The 24765-nt window shown below is 36.1% G+C and overlaps 1 protein-coding gene and 1 long non-coding RNA gene across 2 annotated transcripts in view; both read left to right on the top strand.

The window, feature by feature from the left end:
* The first annotated feature begins 5583 nt into the window (after positions 1-5583).
* Positions 5584-24765, top strand: part of LOC110901383 (wall-associated receptor kinase 2) — a 35965-nt gene continuing 16783 nt past the window's right edge. The window contains exons 1-3 of the mRNA XM_022148214.1: positions 5584-6478; positions 6555-6725; positions 6944-7931. Coding sequence (XP_022003906.1) covers positions 5584-6478; positions 6555-6725; positions 6944-7931 — 2054 coding nt within the window. The remainder of the gene's footprint in view (positions 6479-6554; positions 6726-6943; positions 7932-24765) is intronic.
* Positions 18107-21267, top strand: LOC110898803. Its single transcript, XR_002569640.2, has 3 exons — positions 18107-18562; positions 19471-19528; positions 20526-21267. It is a non-coding gene; the product is annotated as an uncharacterized LOC110898803 (long non-coding RNA).

The raw sequence follows: 24765 nt of genomic DNA, 5'->3' as shown, positions 1-24765 counted from the left end.
ACTATAACACTACTCCTCCTCTAATCTCGCATTCTCCCAGATTTAAGAATAAGATTGAACAAAATAGTTACCCATTTAACTCTTTCTCTTCCAAACACTTCCACACCTTAATTGGTATGTTGTCTAGACCAACTGCCTTAGCCCTTCCCATCTTCCTAAGTGCTATTTTCACTTCTGCTTGTGTGACACGTCGACAATAGCAGTTATTCCGCTGTTGGATTTGAGTGATACGTTTTTCCCTTCCTTGTTAGTGAGCCATCCTATTGTGTAGAAGTTGGTTTTCCATCTCCACTTAATGTTGTGTTCCTCGACTAAAACTCGTCCATCCTCTCCCTTTATAGACTTCACCATCCCTAGATCTTGCCTTCTACGCTCCTTGGCTTTTGCAATCTTGAACATTTCATGCTCCTCGTCCTTTGTTTCCAGACGTTCATACATCCTCTTATAGGCTATGTTCTTTGCCTCTGTCACAGCTTTTTTCGCCCCCTCTTGGCCTTTCTGTAACTCTCCCTTAAACTCACTCGCTCTTCCTCGTCCGTGGACCTCAAAAGAGCCCTAAAACTCCCTTTCTTATCCCTTATTTTTGGTTTGTACATCTTCATTCCACCACCAAGAATCCTTATGCTTACTTGTCTTCCTCATCCAGGGATTTAAAATTGGCCAATTTAGACGGTTGAGATCATTTAAGGAACAATAGATTTTAATGGGAACATAAGAATATATAATATATAATTAACTTATATATGAAAAAATATTGAAACGTGACTTTACATCGACCGAAAACCATATACTTGAATATCAATATTGGTACTAATGTTGTTCAATCGGTATAATTTCAGTTAGTTACGATATCGGTACTCCGTATACAAAAATTATGTTGTACTTGGTAGAATTTACGATACCGAAAATACACTTTATTATAAAATAACCATGTGTTAATTACAACTTATATTGAACTATTGAGAAAAAACTTTAACCCAGCTGTGGGTTTAGTTTTTTTAAGTTTTCCAATGCAAATTATTAAGAAATTAAAAAAAATAATAAAAAATTGATAAAAAATTAATCATTTGAAATTTTGAAGGGTACTAACCCTACTAAACAAAGTTGAATATTTGAATATAAACCGGTAAAATTACCCTATAGTACCTGTCAGAAATTCAGTCGGTATCAATTTGTTTTAGCAACCTGAAGATAAAATTCAAAAAGAAAAGGTCATGGTATACCCCAAAACACGATGTCGATACGTATTTTATATTGAGTGAAAACTATAGAAACAAATATCTATAACGCTTTTGATAACACCAATACATGTACCAATGTTCTACCAAACCGTTATGATACCAATATTGTAATAGTTCAAAATTCATTTTTTAATATTAATAGAAAATATAATTAAGTTTATATATAATTACAAATTTCAACATATTTCTAATATTAATCAAGAAAAAAACTATTAATTATATATCAATAAAAATGATGACTATTAAAAAAATTATCATTGGTTAAATAATAAATTTCGTTTATATAACCAAACAGTGGCCTAGCGCCTAGGCCATGTGGTTACACATGTAGTTTAAAACAAACACATTCGAGTCTGACCTACCAAACTTTTCGTTTTGCAAAAAACAAACAAACAAATCCGACGTGGAACTCAAAATTGCGCAAGGGGAGTTGTAGGCTAACGCACTTTTTACCAAACCCCTTGGCTTTCCTGGTTTAATATGTGTTTGGTACATAGATATTTTGAAGTAAACATGGGAAAAATAAAATAAGGGGTAGTGGATGTCACGTGGCATTCACTTATTAATGCCACAATCCACGTCAAACAATCAACGAAAGGTATTGAGTTTGTGTTTGTAGTTGTATGTATATATAATACAATGTAGTGAAGAGGGGTATTAGATAATCAATTGGTTATTTAACATTTTTAATAAGTGAAGAAATGTGAAATCGTAAACCTAATTACTTGAAATTTTAAAACAAAACATACATTGAATAATAGGAAGATAGACTTTTTCAATGAAACTAGTTGATTTTTCGCACCGCGTTGCGGTGGGAACCCAATGACTGCAAACCGTGTGTCAGCAACGACAAATGGATACCAAATATCAAAACATAAAGAAAGCAAAATAAGTTGTTGTGTATACAAAACCTCATTCAAACGAAATACAGTTTACCTACTGTGTGTATGAAAAGTAATCTAAACGTTGCAGTTGCATTGCTACGTTGCTACATGATTTGATGAGCTCGGTACCAACCGGTACCGAAAATATCGTTACCGAAACCCCAAAAGTGGGTACCGGTACCAAATATAGCTGGTACGGTATGGTTCAGTACCGGTCGGTACTGATATGGAACCGGTATTTGTGGGTGAAAACCGGTGCTGAACCGGTACTGAAAATACACCCGGTTTGGTAAATCTGACACCGGTATCGGTACCCAATACCATTTGCTCATCACTTAGTGATGTGAGTATTCATTCAATTCTAATTTTAATATAAAAATAAATATCGTTACCGAAATCCCTAAAAGTGGGTACCGGTACCGAATATACCTGGTACGGTACAGTTCGGTAACGGTCGTACTGGTATGGAACCGGTATTTGAGGGTAAAAACCGGTGAATACCGGTGCCGAACCGGTATCGAAAATACATCCGGTTTGGTAAATCTGGCACCGGTACCCGTAATATAAAAATAAATATTATTACCGAAATCCCAAAAGTGGGTATTGGTACCGAATATACCTGGTACGGTACAGTTTGGTACCGGTTAGTACATGTATGGAACCGGTATTTGAAGGTAAAACCGGTGATTACCAGTGCCGAACCAGTACCGAAAATACACCCGGTTCGATAAATCTAGCACCGGTACCGCTACCCAATACCATTTGCTCATCATTTAGTGATATTACTGTTTATTCAATTCAAATTTTAATATTTACTGTTCATTCAATTCAAATTTTACCCAATTCAAATTTTAATATATAGGTAATTGACATGTAAGTTGACATCAGAAAATTAATTAATGCCGATTAAAAAAACATTATTAAAAAACAATAAAAATGAAAGTACTTAAATAGTCTATATATGGTTTGTTAAAATTTTAGATTTGGTCCACGTATATGAAAAACTACCTATTCAAACTTATGCATACATGTAGCATTCGATAGAGACATCGCGATGCTACTTGGCACTCAAACCTATTTGTATAGACATATTTTCCAGACTTCTGCAAGTGGGAGATTTTTTGAATGATGTATGCTGATGTGTTATCATTTATACATATTTATCTCCATATTTAACTTCTTTGGATGCATTTTCACACAATATGATACTTAATATCTTCATTTGTGAAATTGCAATGACATTTAGCTTTGTGGTGATTAACAAGCGAAAAAACATAAGAAAAACAAAGAAAATCGCCAGGTCAAGGCATGCATGGTCGTGCATGATGGATGCACGCCCATGGCATCCAAAGATAGCCTTATAAACTAGCATCAGGGGAAGCACGACCGTGCCGATAAGATTCACATGCGTGCCGACCATATTCGTTGACAATAACACCACCACCGTCATACAAGTGTAACGGGCGACAAGATAATGACACGGTCATGCACGTTCCAGAATAAGCCTATAAATAGAGACAACCTCACCACACTTCAAAGCATCACTCAACCCCACCACCATCCATCACACGCACCACATATCACTCCACGGGGCGAGTCTTCATGCCCCGTTCTACCCCATTCTACTGCCCGAGAAGAGAAAAGGTTGTCTACTTAAATCAAGAAACACTTTGTAATACCACACTTGGCTTTAGTTGATCAATTGTGATCACACCATGATTATATCAACAAGTGTTTGCTATTCTATATCTATTGCCACTTGTGCCTAATCTTTTTTGTATCATAGTAGTGTATGTAGATGAACCTTAATGTTAATTTATTATATTTGATTTTTGGTTTGATAGTGTGTATATGCTTTTAAAATTTAAGCCGTGATTATTCTTCATGAATAAGAGTGTTTATTCTTTATAGACTTCTTGAACTTGTGTATATAGAATAACCATACTTAACTTCTTTGGATGCATCATTTACACATATTTATCCCCATATTTAACTTCTTTGGATGCATTTGTCACACTATATGATACTTAATAGCTTCATTTGTGAAATTGCAATGACGTTTAGTGTCGTCATGATTAACAAGCTAAAAACACAGAAGAAAACCAAGAAAGTTTTTGTTGCCCAATGCGGCCATTACATGAATTCCGAGTTTGTAAAGTCTATATACAAAAACCTGATTATTGCACTAGTGATGGTAAATAAAGTTTTCAAAACTTAAGTTGTTGAAATTAATAAGCTTCACAGTTATTGTTTAATAGGGTCATATATCATAAAATTGGTAATTTATCTTTTCCATAGTTTTATTAGTGAGGCCCATTGTAATCGCGGGATTGAGTATCGGGATATTTTAAGCCGTGCATTGGAATTGTACACTTAAAGTTGGCCATCTTTTAGATGTCATTGATTACGGATTTTGTGGAGGGCTAGCGTGTCTTATCATTCTAGCTTTCCAATTTAGTTGTTCGGAACGTAGACCGATGTGGTATTTCTACTTTATGTGAAAGTATAATGAGTCTTGGGAGCATTCGCATGATGCGGTCTTCCATGTTATCATGAAACCCTTAATTACCACATCATTTAACTATTTTTCAAATGTCATATTCTATCTTTTCTTTGTTACTTTTATGTTTATATATTTTGCTTGCTTATGTCTATTTTTATTTGTACCACTTTCTACCTTTATGATTGATTAAACAACAACGAGAATCGACTATTCAAAGGTGTCGTGTTCATTGATTCGATACTTTATTTTTAGCAAGACTAAAATATGTCGTGATAGGTGCCTATGCCAAAATTTAAACGAATTTGGCATAGGCTACAGTAAATGTGTTCACTCTTGACAGGATTTCAAATGCAATTCGTATTAAATGCGTACTTAATTAGAGGATATATTGGAACAATTTGGTAATTTGGTGCCAAAATAATTGAATTACTGTTTGAGTTGGCTCAAATTGACTCTGAATTAAACTTTTTTGTCATGAAGAATGTTGCGTTGTGATTATGATAAAATATGGTAAGAGAGTTATCCCCTTTGATGAATTTGTAATTTTTTAATGTGGCTCCTAATTTCTTTAACACTTTATTTTACTTTTTATATATATTTTATAGCATGATATACTTTGAAAATTAAAAATAAATAGTATATTATATTAGGTAATAAAAACACTTTATTTTACTTTTTATATAATTTCTTGGTGTCTGCATCCCACAGCCAAGCTCTTCGCTCTCGGTTGGGTAGTCACCCCCAGGCAGCTATGGGGCTAAGCTAGCTTGTGGAGTATGATCACTCCAGCGGTTGGGAGGACCGTAGAATATCCCCCCTCCCCCCCCCCCCCCCTATACGGCTAGCGTTACGCAAGTAGACAATTATTTACTTTCTTTCTGAATTGGCATTTCATATTTTATTTCCACTGCTCACAAACCACAATAATTCATTTCATTCATTCTCATCTACAATCATGCAGCTGCTGCCTGTACTCGTATTCTGCTTCTGCCTACCATTCACAACGGCGGCCAACACAGACACTGGCAACATAGCCAAGCCCGGCTGCCAAGCTCAATGCGGAAACGTGACAATTCCATATCCCTTTGGAATAGGGCCGTCGGGCTGCTTTATCGACCCTTGGTTTGAAATTACTTGCAACACTTCTTTCATTCCTCCCAAGCACTTCTACAACAAAGGTAACCTTACCCTTGATTATCGAGAGATTTTTGACATATCCGACTCTACTTTCCGTATGTCTAACACAGTAGCTAGCAGATGCTACGATCAATATGCGCATGTCACACAGGAAGTTCAAGCCGCCACAGATATGGGAATCGGTTCACCATTCACCTTCTCACAACTAAATAAATTCACTTTAATTGGCTGTGGTGACTTGGCCTTCTTCTATGACCCCACTCATCCATTGCAAACGGGCTGCTTGTCCTTATGTTCTAGTGCGAAGGATGTGGTGAACGGTTCTTGTACGGGGGGTGGGTGTTGCCAAACATCGGTCGTAAAGGGGCTAAATTTTTACTTCATGAAGCAGAATCCTGCAGGCCAGAACCGCTCCAATATTTGGTCATTTTGTCCTTGTACCTATGCCTTCATGGGTGAGCAAGAAAGATTTACTTTCCATGGTGCCTCGGATTTCATCGATCCAAGTTTCAACAATCGTATAATGGCTAGTGTTCCAATACTGATAGATTGGGTGATTGGGAACTTAACTTGTAGTGAGTCTCTAAACAAAGGTCGTTTGGCTTGTCAGGAGAATAGTTACTGCATTGATTCTGATACCGGGGTTCCTGGTTATCGATGTATTTGCAATATAGGTTATCAGGGTAATCCATATCTTCATCCAGGCTGTCAAGGTAATTATTGTGTACTTTTAATCAATCGATTAATATCCTTATCGCTTTTGATATTATTTATTATGATTATTGACAGATATCGACGAGTGTCAAGATCCAAACATGAATTCCTGTGAGCGGATTTGTAGAAATATTCCAGGAAATTATACTTGTTCTTGTCCAGATGGATACTTTGGAGATGGCCGGAAAAATGGGAGCGGTTGCATAGCTGAAAGTTCTCATTTCCCAGTAGTTAAATTCTCTCTAGGTAAGCAATATTCTTAATTTTGTTAATTCTAGTGATTGATCATATGTTTTGATATAAAGGCATGTTATATTATAAAATATATCTTTGAATATCTTCATATTTGACACTCATGATATAAAACATTGTTTACATTACAGTTTAAATATGTTCAATTGCAAGGAAATTAAGACAATCTTTCTTGGTTGTTGTGTAAGTAAGTTGCTTTTGAATTCATGCAGGTATGGGGTTTGGTTTCTTGGCTAGCTTGGCTGGATTAACCTGGTTGTATTTCGGCATCAAGAAGAGAAACCTTGTGAAACTTAGGCAAAAGATGTTCCAAAGAAATGGTGGTTTGCTACTACAACAACGACTTATGAACAACCCGAGTACTATCGACTCAACAGTAGTCTTTACGGCCAATGATTTGGAGATCGCAACCAACAATTATGCCAGTGATATGATTTTGGGCCGAGGTGGCTTTGGTACTGTGTATAAAGGTATTTTGTGTGACAAACGAGTGGTAGCAATCAAGAAGTCCAAAGAAATGAACGATAGCCAAATACAACAATTCATTAATGAAGTAATCATCTTAACACGAGTTAACCATCGGAATGTGGTCAAGCTCTTGGGATGTTGTTTAGAGACAAAGATCCCATTATTGGTTTATGAGTATGTCTCGAATGGTACTCTCTTTGATCACATTCATAGCAATCGAAACATGACTTGGTTATCCTGGGAGAATCGTTTACGAATAGCAACTGAAGCAGCTAGTGCCCTTTCATATCTCCACTCTGCTACATCAATGCCCGTCATACATAGAGATGTCAAATGCGCAAACATATTACTAGACGAAAATTACACCACAAAGATTGCGGATTTTGGAGCATCGATCCCAATAGATCAAAAGCAAGTGGAAACGTTGGTGCAAGGAACATTTGGATACTTAGATCCAGAATACTTCAATACAGGTCAACTAAACGAGAAGAGTGATGTTTATAGCTTTGGAGTTATACTTGCTGAGCTTTTAACCGGAAAGAAGCCTGTGTTAAAGAATGTAAGTGAAGCTATGAATCTTGCAAAACTTTTCATCACAGCCTTAGAAGAGGATCGTCTGTTTCAGATTCTAGAGCGTAGAGTTGTGAGGGAGGGTCCGCTAGAGCAACTCGAAGAAATTGCACAACTTGTAAAGAGATGCCTCAGTCTTTCTGGAGATAAGAGGCCATTGATGTGATGTCGTGGTCACAATCAAATTTAATCCAATTACTACTAAATAGATAGTGGTAAGTGGGTATCGAACACAGGGAGTTTGTGGAAAATGTACTATTTGAAGGTTTATCTAAATTAACTAGATTAGACTAATTGCAAGAAAATAAATTCAAGAGTGGTTTTGATTGGTTGATTTTTAAAACTAAGAATGCTAATTAAATTACAAAATGAAAATTTAGTTTGTGAACAATTTTAGAGACAAATGACTATCTTGAGTTTCCGGTTTGTTTCGACTTTTGTGTTAACATTCAACTAGAAAGAACTACATAGACATAGTTCATGTATAACCAATTGCAGTGATGAAAGGGGACTAAGTACTCAGATTCCGAGAACGTGAGGTTGTCACCCGATGATCAATCAACCCTTACCCAAACCTAACTATACCCATGATATCTCGATTGCCAACGGCACCAAGAACGTATGGTTTCTAATTAGTTCAATATAAGAATTACAAGTTACTAACAATCAATCATGCACCATAACAATTAATTCAAATAGAAAGAAATTGTTATTCTAGAAATATGAAATAAAAACACGTAGTCTTACACAAACCTTCAACACAAGATAATCACCCAAGTATTTAGCCACTCATGGCTATAACAAACATCATGACAAATGGAAAGGAAATATTGTTCACAAGTTTCACCAACAAGAAGTAACTAGAGATTTAAGTGAAAGACAGTAAAGGATAGATGATTAGATAGCCAAAAGATAATGTTTCCAAGCTCCCAAGTCCCTAAATATAGCCTTCAATTCGTTTTCTCTAAATAGTAACCGACCAAACATGATTAAGCTCCATAAGTCTCCATAAAACGGTCATTCAATGCATAAGTTACATCAAGAGCCCAGTCGGCGCCGTAAGCTACGCCAACCGCCGTAGCTTACGGCGGTCAATGTGCCTTAGTCAATCACCTTAGTGCCGTAAGCTACGCCAGGTACCGTAGCTTACGGCAAGCATTGTTCTTTACGGTAAAGAGCCCCTGTCCTACGGCGGGTCATTTTGGATGAAAGGGAGGCCGTAAGCTACGGCCAGGAACCGTAGCTTACGGTCCTGAGCTTGTTTTCTTTTCCATTATTTCTCCAACTTCCATTCTTTCGCTCTTTAACTCCCATAACTTCTAGCATTCCATCATACCTCCTAAAAGCTACATTTTGGTAGCTTTAACACCTGCACAATCCAACATAAAGTGGTTATCTAGTTCAAGCAATTAACCGAATAAAGTGTAGAATATGCATTGTATTAAGCCTTTTAAGGGTTGTCCTACGGACCACCCGTCACATCCCCACACTTACCCGTTGCTTGTCCCAACACTACGTCAAAAATGGGCTACGGCCACACTTTTTGCAAAACCGCCTGGCCACACTTTTGAAAAAATGTGTGGCTAAAGGTCAATCATAATATTTTAAAACTCATTTAGCCACATGTTTTATTATTAATGTGACCATTGTATACCGGTTCAGAACCTTTAGCCACACTTTTAAGAAAGAATGTGACATTTATTAGCCACAACTCGAAATGTGTGGCCAAATCTGATCTATGGTCACATGATTTTGTTTCATGTCACCAAACACACGTGTATTTGAAACCTTTAGCCACACTTTAAGAAAAAAATTGTGACATTTATTAGCCACACTACCAAATTGTGGCCAAATATGATCTACGACCACATTATTTGTTTTCACGTGACCAATAACACATGTATTCAAAGCCTTTAGTCACACTTTAAGAAAAAAAAATTGTGACATTTATTAGCCACACTATAAAAGTGTGGCTAAATATGATCTATGACCATAGTATTTGTTTCATGTGACTAAAAACACATGTATTCGAGATCTATACCACATGTTAAAAAAAATAGTTACACTAAAAAAAAGTGGCCAAATGTGATCTATAACCATGTTATATGTTAGATAACATGGCTAAAAGCTAGCACATGTGGCCACACATAGTTGTATATTATTTTGTGTGACCGAATGTTATATAATAATAGACACACTTAAAATAAAAAATTTTCATATGGCTTCACATAAACATTCGTCACACCAACGTCCCTTTGTTTATTTTGTGTGACGAAATAATATCAAATGTTATGGAAAAAATGTGTGACCAAATGTTAGACTTACTATATCTTTAAAAATTCCCACCAAAATATTTCGTCCTAAAACTTAAATTTCCCGCAAAAATATTTCATCCTAAAATTTCCCCCAAAATATTTCATTCTGATTTAAAACTTCCCCCTCAAATAATATTCGAATTTTAAAAATTACATAATTTAATATTATAAAGAGTAAACTAAATTCGTCCCTTGGGTTTGATCAATTTTGCCGCCCACTCCCGCTCCTTAAAAGCTTAGCACATGGTCACTAAACTTAATGTACGATCAATGTATTTCTGACCATCTTTATAGTAGTGGACTTTTGTATAAAGTTTTTACTTGGAAATGTACCTGTACAGAAAATGGCCATCTTTATAACCAGGATACTTTTTTAATCAAAAATTTGATCCACATGATGCAATGTAGTGGAATTTTACGGTTCAGTGTATTTCCGACGATGTTTGTAACTTTTTAGTTTTGTTTATTGATATGTTAATTTTATAAACTTATATATGTTTATTATTATTATTATTATTATTATTTTGTTTATTGATATATTAATTTTATAAACTTATATATGTTTAATATTATTATTATTATTATAAAATAATAATGGTAAGAAAAAAGAAAATAGATGAATCAAATAAATAAAGAGAATGACAAGAATACCCCTCATTTAACATTAAAATTTAATGGTGTTGAAGATTTGGATGGATTTTGTCAACAATTTGTAAACCACAATGGTACAAGTGAGAAAACAAAACTTTTTTGGATGAATCTGACAAAATTGCCCAAACCCTAGGGACGATTTTGTCATTTTATTCTACTATAAAAAATATTACTACATATTTAAAAATTCAAACTTTTTCTAAACATTATATATTCAAAATCATATTTTATTGCTTGTTTTCTTCTAAATAATATGTCAATGTATGCATATTAATTACGTTTATATATGTTTTTAGTGTATACACATTAGTATCGGTACCAGATTTCCCGTACATAATTGCTTACGGTATCGATTTGGTACCTAATTTTTTGGCGTTTTTAGTACCAATACCAATACTTGCGGTTTGGTACAGTACCAGTATTTTACGCACATTTACTTTTAAAAAACCGCTGTCGTCCCGGTTCCATACAATACCGCATCGAACATTTTAGGTACAGGTACCCATATTTGGCGATTTTTGGTTCCAGTAAATTTCGATACCGTTACTTTCGTTACCAATACCGAGATCATCCCTATTCATATGTGTGTTATTGGACCACGTTAACTCTTAATGGGTCACAATGGCCAATAGTGAATCATATATGTGTTAGTGAATCATTTTGGGCCTTAATGGATCACAGCGGACAATGCTACATCATAAATGTCTTAATGGATCACAACGGACAATGCTACATCGTAAATGTCTTAATGGATCATATCTTGCCTTAATGGATCATGATGGACAATAGTTATTCGCATATGTTTTAACGGACCATATTGGGTCATAATGGATCACAATGGCAAATAGTGGATCATCTATATGTTAATTAATCATATTGGGCCTTAAAGTATCTCAATGGGCAATAGTAGATCATAGATGTCTTAATCGACCATATTACGATTAAATGGATCGCAACGAATAATAGTAGATGATTATACATGTCTTAATGGACCGTATTGGGCCTTAATGGATCACAATGGCCATTAGTAGGTCATACATGTCTTAATGGACCATATTGGGCTTTAATAGATCACAATGGCTAATAATGGATCATATATGTGTTTCTGAACCATATTGGGCCTTAATGGATGACAATGGACAATAGTAGATCACACATGTCTTAATATATCACAATGAACGGTAGTAGATCATACATGTCTTAATTGACCATATTAGGCCTTAATGGATCCAATGAACAATAGTAGATATCGTATGTGTTAACCACCCATATTGAGCCTTAATGGATCATAATGGGAAATAATCGATCATACATGTCTTAATGGACCATATTGGGTCTTTATAGATCACATGGACAATACTAGATGATACATTTTTTTAATAGACCATATTGGGTCTTAATATTTCACAATGAACAATTGTAGATCATACATGTTTTAACGGACCATGTTGAGTCTTAATTAATCACCATAGAAAATAGTAGAACATATATATTTTTTTGGACCATATTCGGTATTAATAGAAAATAGTGTTCTTGTATGTATAATTTAAATATGATATGAACAAAAAGGAATTCAATATTGAAATTGCCATCTTCTTCACCTATGTTCATGTTCCATATACAAGTGTAAACAATACATATAGATAATAACTTCTGAAACGGTTATTGTGTAACTGCCTAAAGCAGTTATTAGGTGGAGTTATATCTGCTTTTATAACACTCCCCCTCAGATATACATACTATTCATTATACACTATTAACAACATTCTTCAGGATGATGTTAAATCGATACTTCAGGATCTATATGATGAACTGATACTGCAGGACCAGTTATGCTGCCTCGTTAAAAACCTTACTAAGAAAACCCAATGGGACAAAACTTAGTCAAGGAAAAGAGTACAACGTGTATAATGCTCCCCCTCAATTTAGCTAATGTCTTTTAATCCATGAAGCCCGATCTCATGTGATAACTGCTTGAAACTGCTACTAGGCAAAGATTTTGTGAACAAGCCAGCTAAATTTTCACTTGACTTGATCTGGCGAATGTCAATTTTCCCTCCTTTCTGCAAGTCATAAGTTGAGAAGAACTTTGGTGAGATGTGCTTTGTTCGATCACCCTTGATGTAACCTTCTTTGATCTGAGCTACGCAAGCAGCATTGTCTTCATAAATAATCGTCGGCTCCTTTTTGATCTGTTTTAATCCACATGCTTCTTGTATGTGAGTAATCATTGATCTCAACCACACGCATTCTCGACCAACTTCATATAGTGCAATTAGTTCGGCATGATTTGATGACGTTGTTGTAAGTGTTTGCTTAGTTGACTTCCAAGAAATTGTTGTGCCACCATATGTGAATACATAACCTATTTTAGATTTTGCTTTATGTGGATCTGATAGATATCCAGCATCAGCATACCCAACAAGCTGGGACTTTTGATCTTTCTGGTAGAAAAGACCTAAGTCTTGTGTCCCGCAAATATATCGGAATATGTGTTTTATTCCATCCCAGTGTCTACGTGTTGGGTTTGAACTATATCTTGCTAATACAAGTACCGAGAATGCAATATCGGGTCTCGTATTATTTGTAAGATACATAAGGGCACCGATCGCACTTAAGTACGGTACTTCTGGACCAAGTACTTCTTCGCCTTCTTCTTGAGGGCGGTAAGGATCCTTGTGTGGATCTAGCGGTCGGACAACCATAGGTACGCTAAACGGATGTGCTTTATCCATATTGAAACGAACTAACATCTTCTGGATGTAGTTTGATTGATGGACAAATGTACCATTGCACAGATACTCAAATTGTAGTCCGATGCATAATTTTATCATACCTAGATCTTTCATTTCAAATTCCTTCTTTAACAACTGAGCAGCTTTCTCTATCTCTTCAGGAGATCCGATGATGTTGATATCATTAACATAGACTGCTATTATAGTGAAATTTGAGAGTGATCTTTCAATAAAGACACATGGACTGATTACATCAGACTTGTATCCTACTTTTTCGAGATATTCACTAAGTCGATTGTACCACATGCGACCAGATTGTTTGAGACTATATAAAGATCTCTGGAGCTTTGTAGAACACATATCTCGAGGTGTTGATTTTAATGCTTCAGGCAGTTCTAATCCTTTAGGGATTTTCATGTAGATGTCATTTTCAAGTGTCCTGTATAAGTATGCGGTGACGACATCCATTAGTCTCATATGAAGTCCTTCAGAGATTGTGAGGCCGATTAGGAACCTAAGGGTTATCGCATCCACTACAGGGGAATACGTTTCCTCATAATCAACTCCTGGGATTTGGGAAAACCCTTGCGCTACAAGTCGAGCCTTATATCATACAATCTCATTCTTTTCATTTCTCTTTATTGCAAACACCCATTTATAACCTACTGGTTTGACGTCTATGGGTGTTCGGACTACATGTCCGAAAACATGTCGCTTCTCGAGCGAACTCAATTCAGCGTTTATGGTTTCTTGCCATCTTGTCCAATCATTTCTGTGCATGCACTCTTCTAAAGTTTTAGGTACGTAATCATTTTCATTTATTACATCCGTTGCTATAGCATATACGAATATATCATCAACACGTGTTTTATTCCGGTTCCACATTGTACTATCTTGTACATAATTAATAGAGATCTCATTTTCGTTCGGTACCGGTGTTTCTTCTGAAACTTCATTTTCCTCTGGAATTATAGTTGTCTCTTCCGGGACATTTACCTCTACCGGGGTTTCATTTATAACCTTTTGTGAGTTTTCACCAACTGCGTTACTTTGCTCTTTACGTTTCCGTGGGTTTTTGTCTTTGGAACCGATTGGCCTCCCACGCTTTCGTTGCATAGTAATCGCTTCTGGGATTACTTCAATTCGAGCAGGTGCATTTGATGCTGGTACATGTGACTTTGTCACTCGATTCGTGTATGTGAATGCATCTGGTAATTCATTCGCTATTCTTTGCAAATGTATAATCTTTTGGACTTCATATTCACATTGACCACTTCAGGGGTCAAGATTTGATAGCGATGATGCATTCCACGTTATTTCTTGTGTTACCAGTCTTTCTTTGTTCTTATCTCCCCCTAAGACTGGGAACATCGTTTCATCAAAATGACAGTCAGCATACCGTGCTGTAAACATGTCTCCTGTCATTGGTTCTAAAAATTTAATAATGGATGGGGAGTTAAACCCAATATAGATACCCAGTCTTCTTTGGGGTCCCATTGTAGTACGTTGTGGTGGCGGTATTGGTACATATACCGCACAACCAAAAATTCTGAGGTGGGACAAACTTGGTTCTCGTCCGGAGACCAGTTGCAATGGAGAGTATTCGTGATTAGCAGTTGGTCTCAATCTAATCAGTGCACCAGCATGCAAAATAGCATGTCCCCATGCAGAATATGGTAGTTTACATCTCATTAAAAGTGGTCTAGCAATTATTTGTAATCTTTTAATCAAAGATTCAGCTAAACCGTTTTGTGTGTGAACATGAGGTACTGAATGTTCAACATTAATCCCGATTGACATACAATAGTCATTAAACGCTTGAGATGTGAACTCTCCCGCATTATCCATCCGAATGTTTTTAATTTGATTGTCGGGGAAATTGGCTCTCAATTGTATGATTTGAGCTAAAAGTCGGGCAAATGCTACATTTCGAGTAGCTAAAAGGCTCACATGTGACCACCTTGAGGATGTGTCAATTAAGACCAAGAAATAGCGGAATGGTCCACACGGAGGATGAATAGGCCCACAAATATCCCCTTGGATTCTTTCTAAAAATGATGGGGTTTCATGTATCAATTTAGTTTGTGAAGGCCGAGTTATAAGTTTGCCCAGAGAGCATGCTGCACATGATAAGTTTTGTGGTAGCAAAACTTTCAAGTTTTTTTGAGAGGGTGCCCGGTTGCACTTTTGATTATTCGCCTCATCATTATGCTACCAGGGTGACCTAGACGGTCATGCCATATATTAAATGTGTCTTTATCTAATAGCTTTTGGTTACTCACCATGTATGATTCGATAGGATTGATATTAGTACAATATAATCCAGAGGATAAGGCTTGTAATTGTTCAACAATGGTTTCTTGGCCATTTTTGTTTGTAGTAATTTGAAGATATTCAATATTATTTGAAGATATTGTTTTTAGGTGGTAACCGTTTTTTCGAATATCTTTAAAGCTAAGTAAATTTCTTCTGGATTTACTAGAAAATAATGCATTATTGATAGTTAATTGGGTACCCGAAGATAATATTATGTGTGCTCTACCGGAGCCTTCGATAAGGTTACTGACACCAGAGATAGTACCAATCGGTGTCTCTGCCGGAGACAACTCAGAGAAAATTTTCATATCTTTTAGAATAGTGTTAGTACTACCGCTATCTACCAAACATTCATCACCAATAATAGCTCTGCTGGAGCTGGTATACATATTTCTTCTGGAAATAATAAAACATGTTAAATATAAGAAATTGCATGTTTGAGTATGATAAAAAAAAAATCATACAACTATGAATCAAACATCACTAGGTTTTCAATGAAACATAATATTAGTTTCAACAAAAATACCGCAAACAAATGAAACAAAATCAAAACAAGGAAAAGAAAAAAAACATTAAATAACGGGTCGCATTTTACTGATTTTGTAGATGGAGCTTGTTATTTTGTTCCGCGACCAACAAACATGGTATTAGATCAGTATATTCTGTCAATTAACGTTCCCTGTACAGCTGCGATAGGAGCATGTTTGATGAATGGAACGTTGAGAGAGTTTTCTCTAGCATGTCTTTATCGGTGATTTGTTCACCGCATAACTTAAGCTCGGAGGTGATGCGAAAAGGGCAGAGTTGTACTCATTAACAATTTTATGATCTCGTAGTCTTAAGTGAGTCCATTCACAGTGAGTTTTAGAGAGTAAGACCAACTGCAGGTGGTCAAATCGTTCTTGAATGTTTTTTTTAATTGCAATTACATTACAATAATGGAAATTGTATATTAAAAGCTAGAAAAAAAACAAGTGTCGAAAACTACTGTTGTATTGGCCCACTGTAAAACTTGCCCCTGGTATTAAAAGCTTTGTATAATCTTTTGTCTCTTATTTCACCCACTGGAAAACCATGCCCCTGTGTATTTTTTTCAGTAAGGTATACAATTGATTTATTGGGTACTAAAGTGAAAAGGAATATTTTCTCCGATAACTTTCTTGTTTTCTCCTTTGGATTCCCTTTCTTTCATCCCTTTCTCCATATTAATTTTTCAGTAAGGTTGTATTTTAATCTTTTCAAAAGTAACACACGGTTGTAATGGAGATTCCTAATCGCATCGCCAGTTTGCTCCGGCTCCACCAAACCAATCGCCGATCATTGGACAAAAAAAAATACCCACCAGATCTCTGGCGTGCTCGGTAACATAGAGTAAGAGCAAGTAAAAAAAACTGTTCCGGCGGCGGTTACATCAACCGCTGTTGACGGTTAAGACAGATCTCAGAAAGAAGGCGAAGAACACGACGACGTTCCACGCACCTTCAAACGCCAGAGACTATCTGACGAAATCGATGAACAACAAGAGAGTAACCGCTGGTCAAAACCGTCATCTCCAGCGACGGTGAAGCAGTCGGAGCGTCGCCGGACTGGTCACGGTTGGCGGTTTTATGGATTGAATTTTCTGTTTTGTTCAGTTACTTATGGCGGCAGTGAGCGCCGGATTGTAAGAAAAAAAACTGTTATTTTCGATTTCGTTTTTGGATAACAGGGCATCCTAATATGTTCTAAAGTTCAAAAGGAAAACCTATGTGTTGTGATCCAAAGAATCAAATTAAGTCCAATTTGAAAATATTTGAAAAAAACAGTTGTTTTTGTATGCCATCGTAGAATTTTTTTTTTTTCTATATAACAAACTGGGATTTCTATTCAAACTTCAATATCATTGTAAATATATGTAAATTCGGAATTTGTGATTCATTATTGGATACACAAGGCTATACGGATAACCTGGAAGCATTTTGAATATAGTGTGGAGATTTTGATGGCGTACCCGGATTGTGATGAACAGAAATTATCTGGAACCAAAATGGTGTTAATGAACTCCTGTTGTTGAAGATCGCCGATAATTTTTTTTCGTGAAGAGTCCGTTCGTGCTGATAACGTGATATGAACAAAAAGGAATTCAATATTGAAATTGCCATCTTCTTCACCTATGTTCATGTTCCATATACAAGTGTAAACAATACATATAGATAATAACTTCTGAAACGGTTATTGTGTAACTGCCTAAAGCAGTTATTAGGTGGAGTTATATCTGCTTTTATAACAAAATATAATTTTTGTAATTTTATTTATTATTAAAGATTTAGAAAATAGTGTTCTTTTCTTCCTAACATTTTCAACCCTAGAAATTTCCCTCCCAACCCAATCCAAAAATTTGAGCTCCCCCCAAAATTTTCTAAAAGCAAACAAATCCACAACCCTAGCTCTCATCCCACAAGTTTGCAAAATCACCGTTTCAATTTTCTAATCAAATCACCCCCAAAATGGATCACCAAATACTACTCGCACCAAAAGCACAATGACGGATCTGAAACCGAACGTCCAACCATCATCTTCTATATCTTCACATGCTGCTGTAGTTCAATCGTTCTCCGTTTAAAATCAATTCCAGTAAAAGAATAATCGACGGTGTTGAATAATGGTTCTGATTCGAAGGTTTCGACATCAATACGGCTTCGAGCGACCTGAGGCGCCACATTCACTATGAAATAGTCACCTTCAATCGTACACTTCTTCTTCTTCTTCTTCTTCTTCTATATTTCGATCTTCCCAGGTTTGTACTTATTGCGATTTAATGGATTATTATTAGCTGAAGTGTTCTTAGATGATTCGGTCGATGAATATTACATTTGACAAGTGACTATCAACTGATTAAAAGCAAATATAGTCACAATTTTGCATTTAGGGTTTTGATTATTAAAGTTTAAAATTACGTGTATATGTTTGTGCTTTTTTTTACTTTTAGGTTTTTAGTTTTAGTGAGTTTTATTTTTTATTTTTTAAGCTCTACGTATGTAGTTATTGTTTTTTATTTATTGATTTTAGTGCCCATCACAATAACACCTATTCCACAATATGTGATTATGTTGCATTCTTGTTTGATGTTTTGTATGTGATGTCTAATTTGGTGTTTTTTTGGTTAATTACTTTAGGGCACTGGTAGTTTTATATTTGATATTGGTATATTGTTGATTTTTTTTTCACAGTGAGGTCAAAAGTACCAAAAGTTGGGCAAACCAAGTCTAGAATAGACTATCAAATATACCAACAATATATGATATACTAGACTCTCACCAACAGTGACGAAGTTTGAGATTTCCGACCGGAAGGTCGAAGACGTATATACCAAAAATTTCTATAAAACCGGGGGGTCAAGAACGTATATACCCAAAAAAATTTATACGAAAACTAAATACTCTCCACTACTGAGTGAAAAGTTCGGGGGGTCGGCCGCCCCCTCCCGCCCCCACAAAGCTACGCCATTGCTCACCAAGTGGTTTTTTTTTTACTTTTAAGTTGAATATTATTGGACTCTCACCAAATCCTCATATCCTGATAGAATGTTAAAACGTGTAAAATTGCTAGCATATATGACAAGTACATTTTGACCTGCTTTTAAGTTTTGTTGTTGCATTTCTTATAGTGGATAAATAATACATGTCTCTTGTATCCCTTGAACAGCTAGTGAAGCTGGCAAAGAACTCTGTCATGAAAAGACGCTGAATTTTGAAGATTTTAGGTGATTTTTGTCATACGCTTTGGTTATTTGATAGCATTTTGATCACCCTTTTTATAGTTCGATTATGGTCACCAGCAGGTCTTGGCTTATCCGAATCCGAAAATTTTGAAATCCAAAAACCAAAACGAGATTGATTAGCCTGCTGCATACCGGCGGCCTGACGCGTCTCGATTGGTTTTTGCTCACCCCTTTTTTTGATGATAGGAAAGAAATCTTAAGTTACAAAATAGATTTTGGATTCTAAAGTAATATAAAGATTGTGGTATTTGTGTATAGATGCAAAACTAGTGCTCTAGTGGTGGCCACGGGTATTTAAGTTCCACATTTGGTGGGTCCGGGTTCGTTTTCCCACCCAGGTCTCAAGTTCGAGTCTGGGTGATAGGAGTTTCTCATTGAGAGGTTTAAATTGGGGATCTATTGTGCGAGGGGGCTCTCTAGCACGGACTCGGTTAAGACAACATATGCTAGACCTCCCAATGAGTGCCAATTGTTTTTAAGACTTGACTTTTAGTAGTTTTCATCATATCGCCTGCAATATTCAATAACTTCTTCTTAGGTACTAGTTTCATTCATAGCGTTTGTAAGTTTTTATTTATAAGATTGAATTCTTGAATGTTTTCAGTAGATCAAATGTTGTAAATTATAAAGCCACTTTAATTATGAATGCATGGTGGTTTGATTCTTGTTCATAGATGACTTCAAGAACTTGTGAACTACTATGTTTATATTTTTAGTTTTTCAATTTTTGTTAGGATAATCTTGAAGTATTAGTTTTGCTGATCTAACACAGCATTAGTATCGTGAACCATATAAATTTTCAAGTTACGCTTGTCGATTGTATATGTAGTTAGTCGATGTAAGATAAGTATTACATAGCTTGTCGATTTGTTTAATTTATTTTTTAGTGTTTATAATGACTTAAATTAAACATAAATTCAAATGTAATGTGATCAGAAAATAAATTACTTACTCTGCTTATGTTTGTTTATGAGTTCAGGGAGCTGAATTTGAAGCCAAATTCGGGAAGCTTGTTGAACTCGGGTTCAGCAGAGATGCAGTTATACAAGCTCTAAAGCTTTTTGATGGTAATGTAGAACAAGCGGCTGGATATCTTCTGCTACATTAGTAACAACATGTGAATCTACTATTTTTGTTTTGGTTTTTTCTTGTGATGCATTTTTTATTTATTTGCCAACTAGTTTATTATGGGTACTATTGATTCTTGGTCTATCCTACAGGTTGATCCAAAATTTGATTTGGATATGAATTAAGATGATGCGGAGGAAGACGAGTGTTGCAACTATAGACGGGTCAAGCATATATATGTTGACAAGTATGTGTTCAAGCCCTTTATCTCGGTCTACTAGGATGAACATCTGTTAGATGTGCAAATTACCATAGCATGGGGTCTACAAGTAGCATGAATAAAACACTTGGGAGGATTATACAACAATAAAACCGGTCACAAGTTACAAGTTTACTCCTCACCACAACAGCGGTAATGTGGCCATGAAACCATGGATGCAAATTTGCAGCACTTTTAGGTCTAAAACAGTGAGTAGATGGACTTGAAGAAAACAGTCTGGAAATAGTTTCTAGTTTATGTGTAAAGTCATTTTTCGATGTAATATTTGTAGATAGGTTCTGATTAGAAGTTAATGTTTTTAATTAGTATTAGGATTTAAATTGAAAACTTATGTATGGATTTTGGGTTATTATTGTTAATATCATTTGGTTTTTAGTTTTCTCATGTTTATTATAGTTTTACTTGATAAAAAATTAAAAATAAAATGGGTAATTACACGAATCACAAAAAATACGTGTGACCAAAGGTTAGACAACAGTCACACGTAGAATTATCAAATTTCCTGTGGCTATAAAATAACCATTGGCCACACCATAGTCACTTTGTTTCTTATTTGTGTGACTGAATGATAGCAAACGTCATGAGAAAAGAAAATTATGTGTGACCAAAAGTTAGGCAATAGCCACACTTTAAATTACAAAATTTCGTGTGGGTATAAATAACCACTTGCCGCACCATAGTTACTTTGTTTCTTGTTGTGTGACAGAATGATACCAAATGTCATGAGAAAACAAAGTTATATGTGACCAAATGTTAGAAAATAGCCACACTTATAGTTAAAAAAATTAATATGGCTATACATAACCATTAGCCACACTTTCATCACTTTGTTTTTTGTTTATGTGACAGAAAGATAGAAAATGTCATGGAAAAAACAAATACGTGTGACCAAATGTTAGACAATAGCCACATCATCATTACTTTGTTTCTATTGTGTGACGAACTAATAACAAATGTCATAGGAAAAACAAATACGTGTGACAAAAAGCTAGACAATAGCCACACTTAAAATTACAAAAATATTTTGTGTGTCCAGTAACAATTTTTAGCCACACTTACAATAAATTCATATGACTATATAATAAAACCGGCCACACTTACAGTAAATTCATGTGGCCGTTGCTACCTTTTTGCATACTTAATAGACAAAATGTTTGATTACAACAACCCTTTTTGTCACACATTTTTTTAATTGATGTGGCTAAAACATAGTTTTTAGTAAATATATGTGACTATATAATAGATACAGTCACACTTAAATTAAATTCATGTGGCTAGTGCAACCCTTTAGCCACACTTAATGGAGGAAATGTTAGATATAACAAAAAATGTTGGTACCCTTTTGTCACACTTTTAAGTTCTAAGGCCACTAAAACGTGTGTGTGGCCGTATGATACATACGATGACTCAAGCTTTGGTCACACTTGACATGAAAAAGATATGTGTGGCGAAAGACATATAGTCACACTTTTTGTGTGTGGCTATATCCCTATTTTGGCGTAGTGCAAGCAACCCATTCAAAACCATTTTCAATCAAGAACAATCAAATATGCAAACCAAACTAAAGTGTCGTCCTTTTACTCACTTTTAATCATACCGCAAGACACACCCCTCACACAACTCTCGGTGACAAGAAAAATTAGCATGTTATGCTAAACCACTCAACGCGTGTATGTGTGTGTGCGGCAATAAGCTTGTATGAGAATCAACTTTCCTCCTAACAATTATTTAGCATGCTTATGAATCAAAGAAACTTACGGGTTGTAATGGGGCTAGGTGCAAGGGTAGGAAAATGGTGGAATACATATGAGAGAGCTAATTGATTTGACCCGGTTTTATTTCCACTATTAAACAAAGCAAACGACTATGTACAAAACCTCATAAACTTCTAAACTACTATTGCAACTAATGACTTCCTTTTTTTTTCATTTTTTTTTTCATAACACATAAAACTCAACAATATATACAAAAACATCACAATCACAACTAAATTCCTAAACCGGGTCATCTCAATAGGGTATAATTTATATAGGAAGTTGGCTTTGGGTTTCAATCGAATGGCTTAAGGCTCAAACATAGCTTTCTATGGACCAAACCCCCACCCCTCACAATACCAAGCTCATATATGTAAAGTATGAGGTCCAACCCACCAATTCCCGCACTCTCACACATCTAGACGAGGCTTCCTAAAAGTCCCCTATCATCTTCAAAAGCATGCCACCCCTAGGATTTAATAAGCATTCACACACAAGTTCTATTTACACACTACACACACCGCCACTCAAGCAAAGAATTAACTCTCATATGTGGTTCAATTCTCACCAAGAAAAAGCTAAGAACGGGTGTCGGTGTGTCAAATGGTACAATATCAAGTTTTCAAATTTTTACACTTTTCGCTTGGATTTGCAAAAATTTTTGAATTTCTCAAAAATTTCCCCCATCCCCATACTTGGGATACATTGTCCCAATGTATGGTTTTGAGGGAAAGATTCCTTAACCAAAAACATCCCCAATTTTTTTTTTTTTTAGATATTATAAAAGACACCACCAACTCTCACAACCCAAGAACATATTAACACAAACACCACCCAACCTCCCAACCGTAACATAAACATACCACATACACAAATATACAAAAATGTACAAAGGAGCAAAATACAACCTGGCTAGTAGTACTTCGGCTGTGGAGGCCCGAAAATGGATGTCATCATATCCGTCCACTCACCAAAGCCAAATGCTCCACCGCTACTACTGCTTCCTTGATCACTACTTGGATTCGCATGTTGGTAACTCATAGCATGCGGATCCACCCACTGAGAATGGTGCAATGGCGGGGTGGGGTATGACACACTACCATCGTATGGTGGCAATGTGGTGTAGTCCACAATGGGCGGATCTCCTACAACTGGCTGCCCCGCATGCCATTGGTCATGCATGCGTCTCTAATGATCATCCAAGTAATGGTTGTTTGTTTCCTCTTCATGGGCATATCTATGAGCACGGTTCCATTGCTCATTTCTATCGTAATTTCTTTTGATAGCCCTTTCCACACTGGCACCCATGAATGTTTGTTGATCAAAGAGCATCTGGTTTGGTTCACTCCAATCACCGAAAGTGGGTGGCCGCCTTTGTTCAATGATTTGACCCATATCCCCCGAGTGGGCCCAGTATGGATCATAAGGATGATGTGCATAATCAAATGCACTCCCCACGTAACCCGATTGTACACCAGCTCCTTGCACTCCCGCTTGACCGGCACCTCCTACTTGAGCATCTACCATGAATGTGTCTTCACGATAATCATCATCTCCACTTACTTCATCATCCGTTGATTCAGGCTCATCGGCCTCACCTGGTCGTAACGGTCTTGCATCCACTTTTAACGCCCTCCAACGTCTCCCATCTGTTTTCAACCTATGATACCTCTCCGATTCTGTGTAAACCCAATCTGAACCAAGATTCTTAAGGTCGAATGGTCTAAACCTCTTGTAAGAACCTTTTTCATCTCCTTTAATTGCCCCATATTTTTTAAGCAATGCCGTAATCAACCGGCAATGAGGTATAATCTTCTTTTCCCCACTATTCTTGCTCAACCAAATGTTGTTCAATACTAAGAACCGGAAAGGAACCTTAGGTGACCCATGCATCATCATGTATAAGATTGGCACTTCTTGGAAACGCACCTCCATCTTGTCACCCCTCCTTGGAACAACATTATACATGCAAAATGTCAACAACAACTTCGCTTCCATCCTCAAATTTCTTCTAAATAACTTCCCATGTGTTGTACCCGGAAGGAAGAGGTAGTCAAGCATATTTTGCCATTGTGGATGCTTAGCGGGCTCATGGTAAAGATCTTTGAGGCTTGGAT

The sequence above is a fragment of the Helianthus annuus genome, chromosome 13 (genome assembly GCF_002127325.2).
Source record: "Helianthus annuus cultivar XRQ/B chromosome 13, HanXRQr2.0-SUNRISE, whole genome shotgun sequence".
In the NCBI taxonomy this organism is placed as follows: Eukaryota; Viridiplantae; Streptophyta; class Magnoliopsida; order Asterales; family Asteraceae; genus Helianthus; species Helianthus annuus.
Note: the sequence above shows the minus strand (reverse complement) of the source record. Positions and strands in the feature narration are given on the sequence as shown.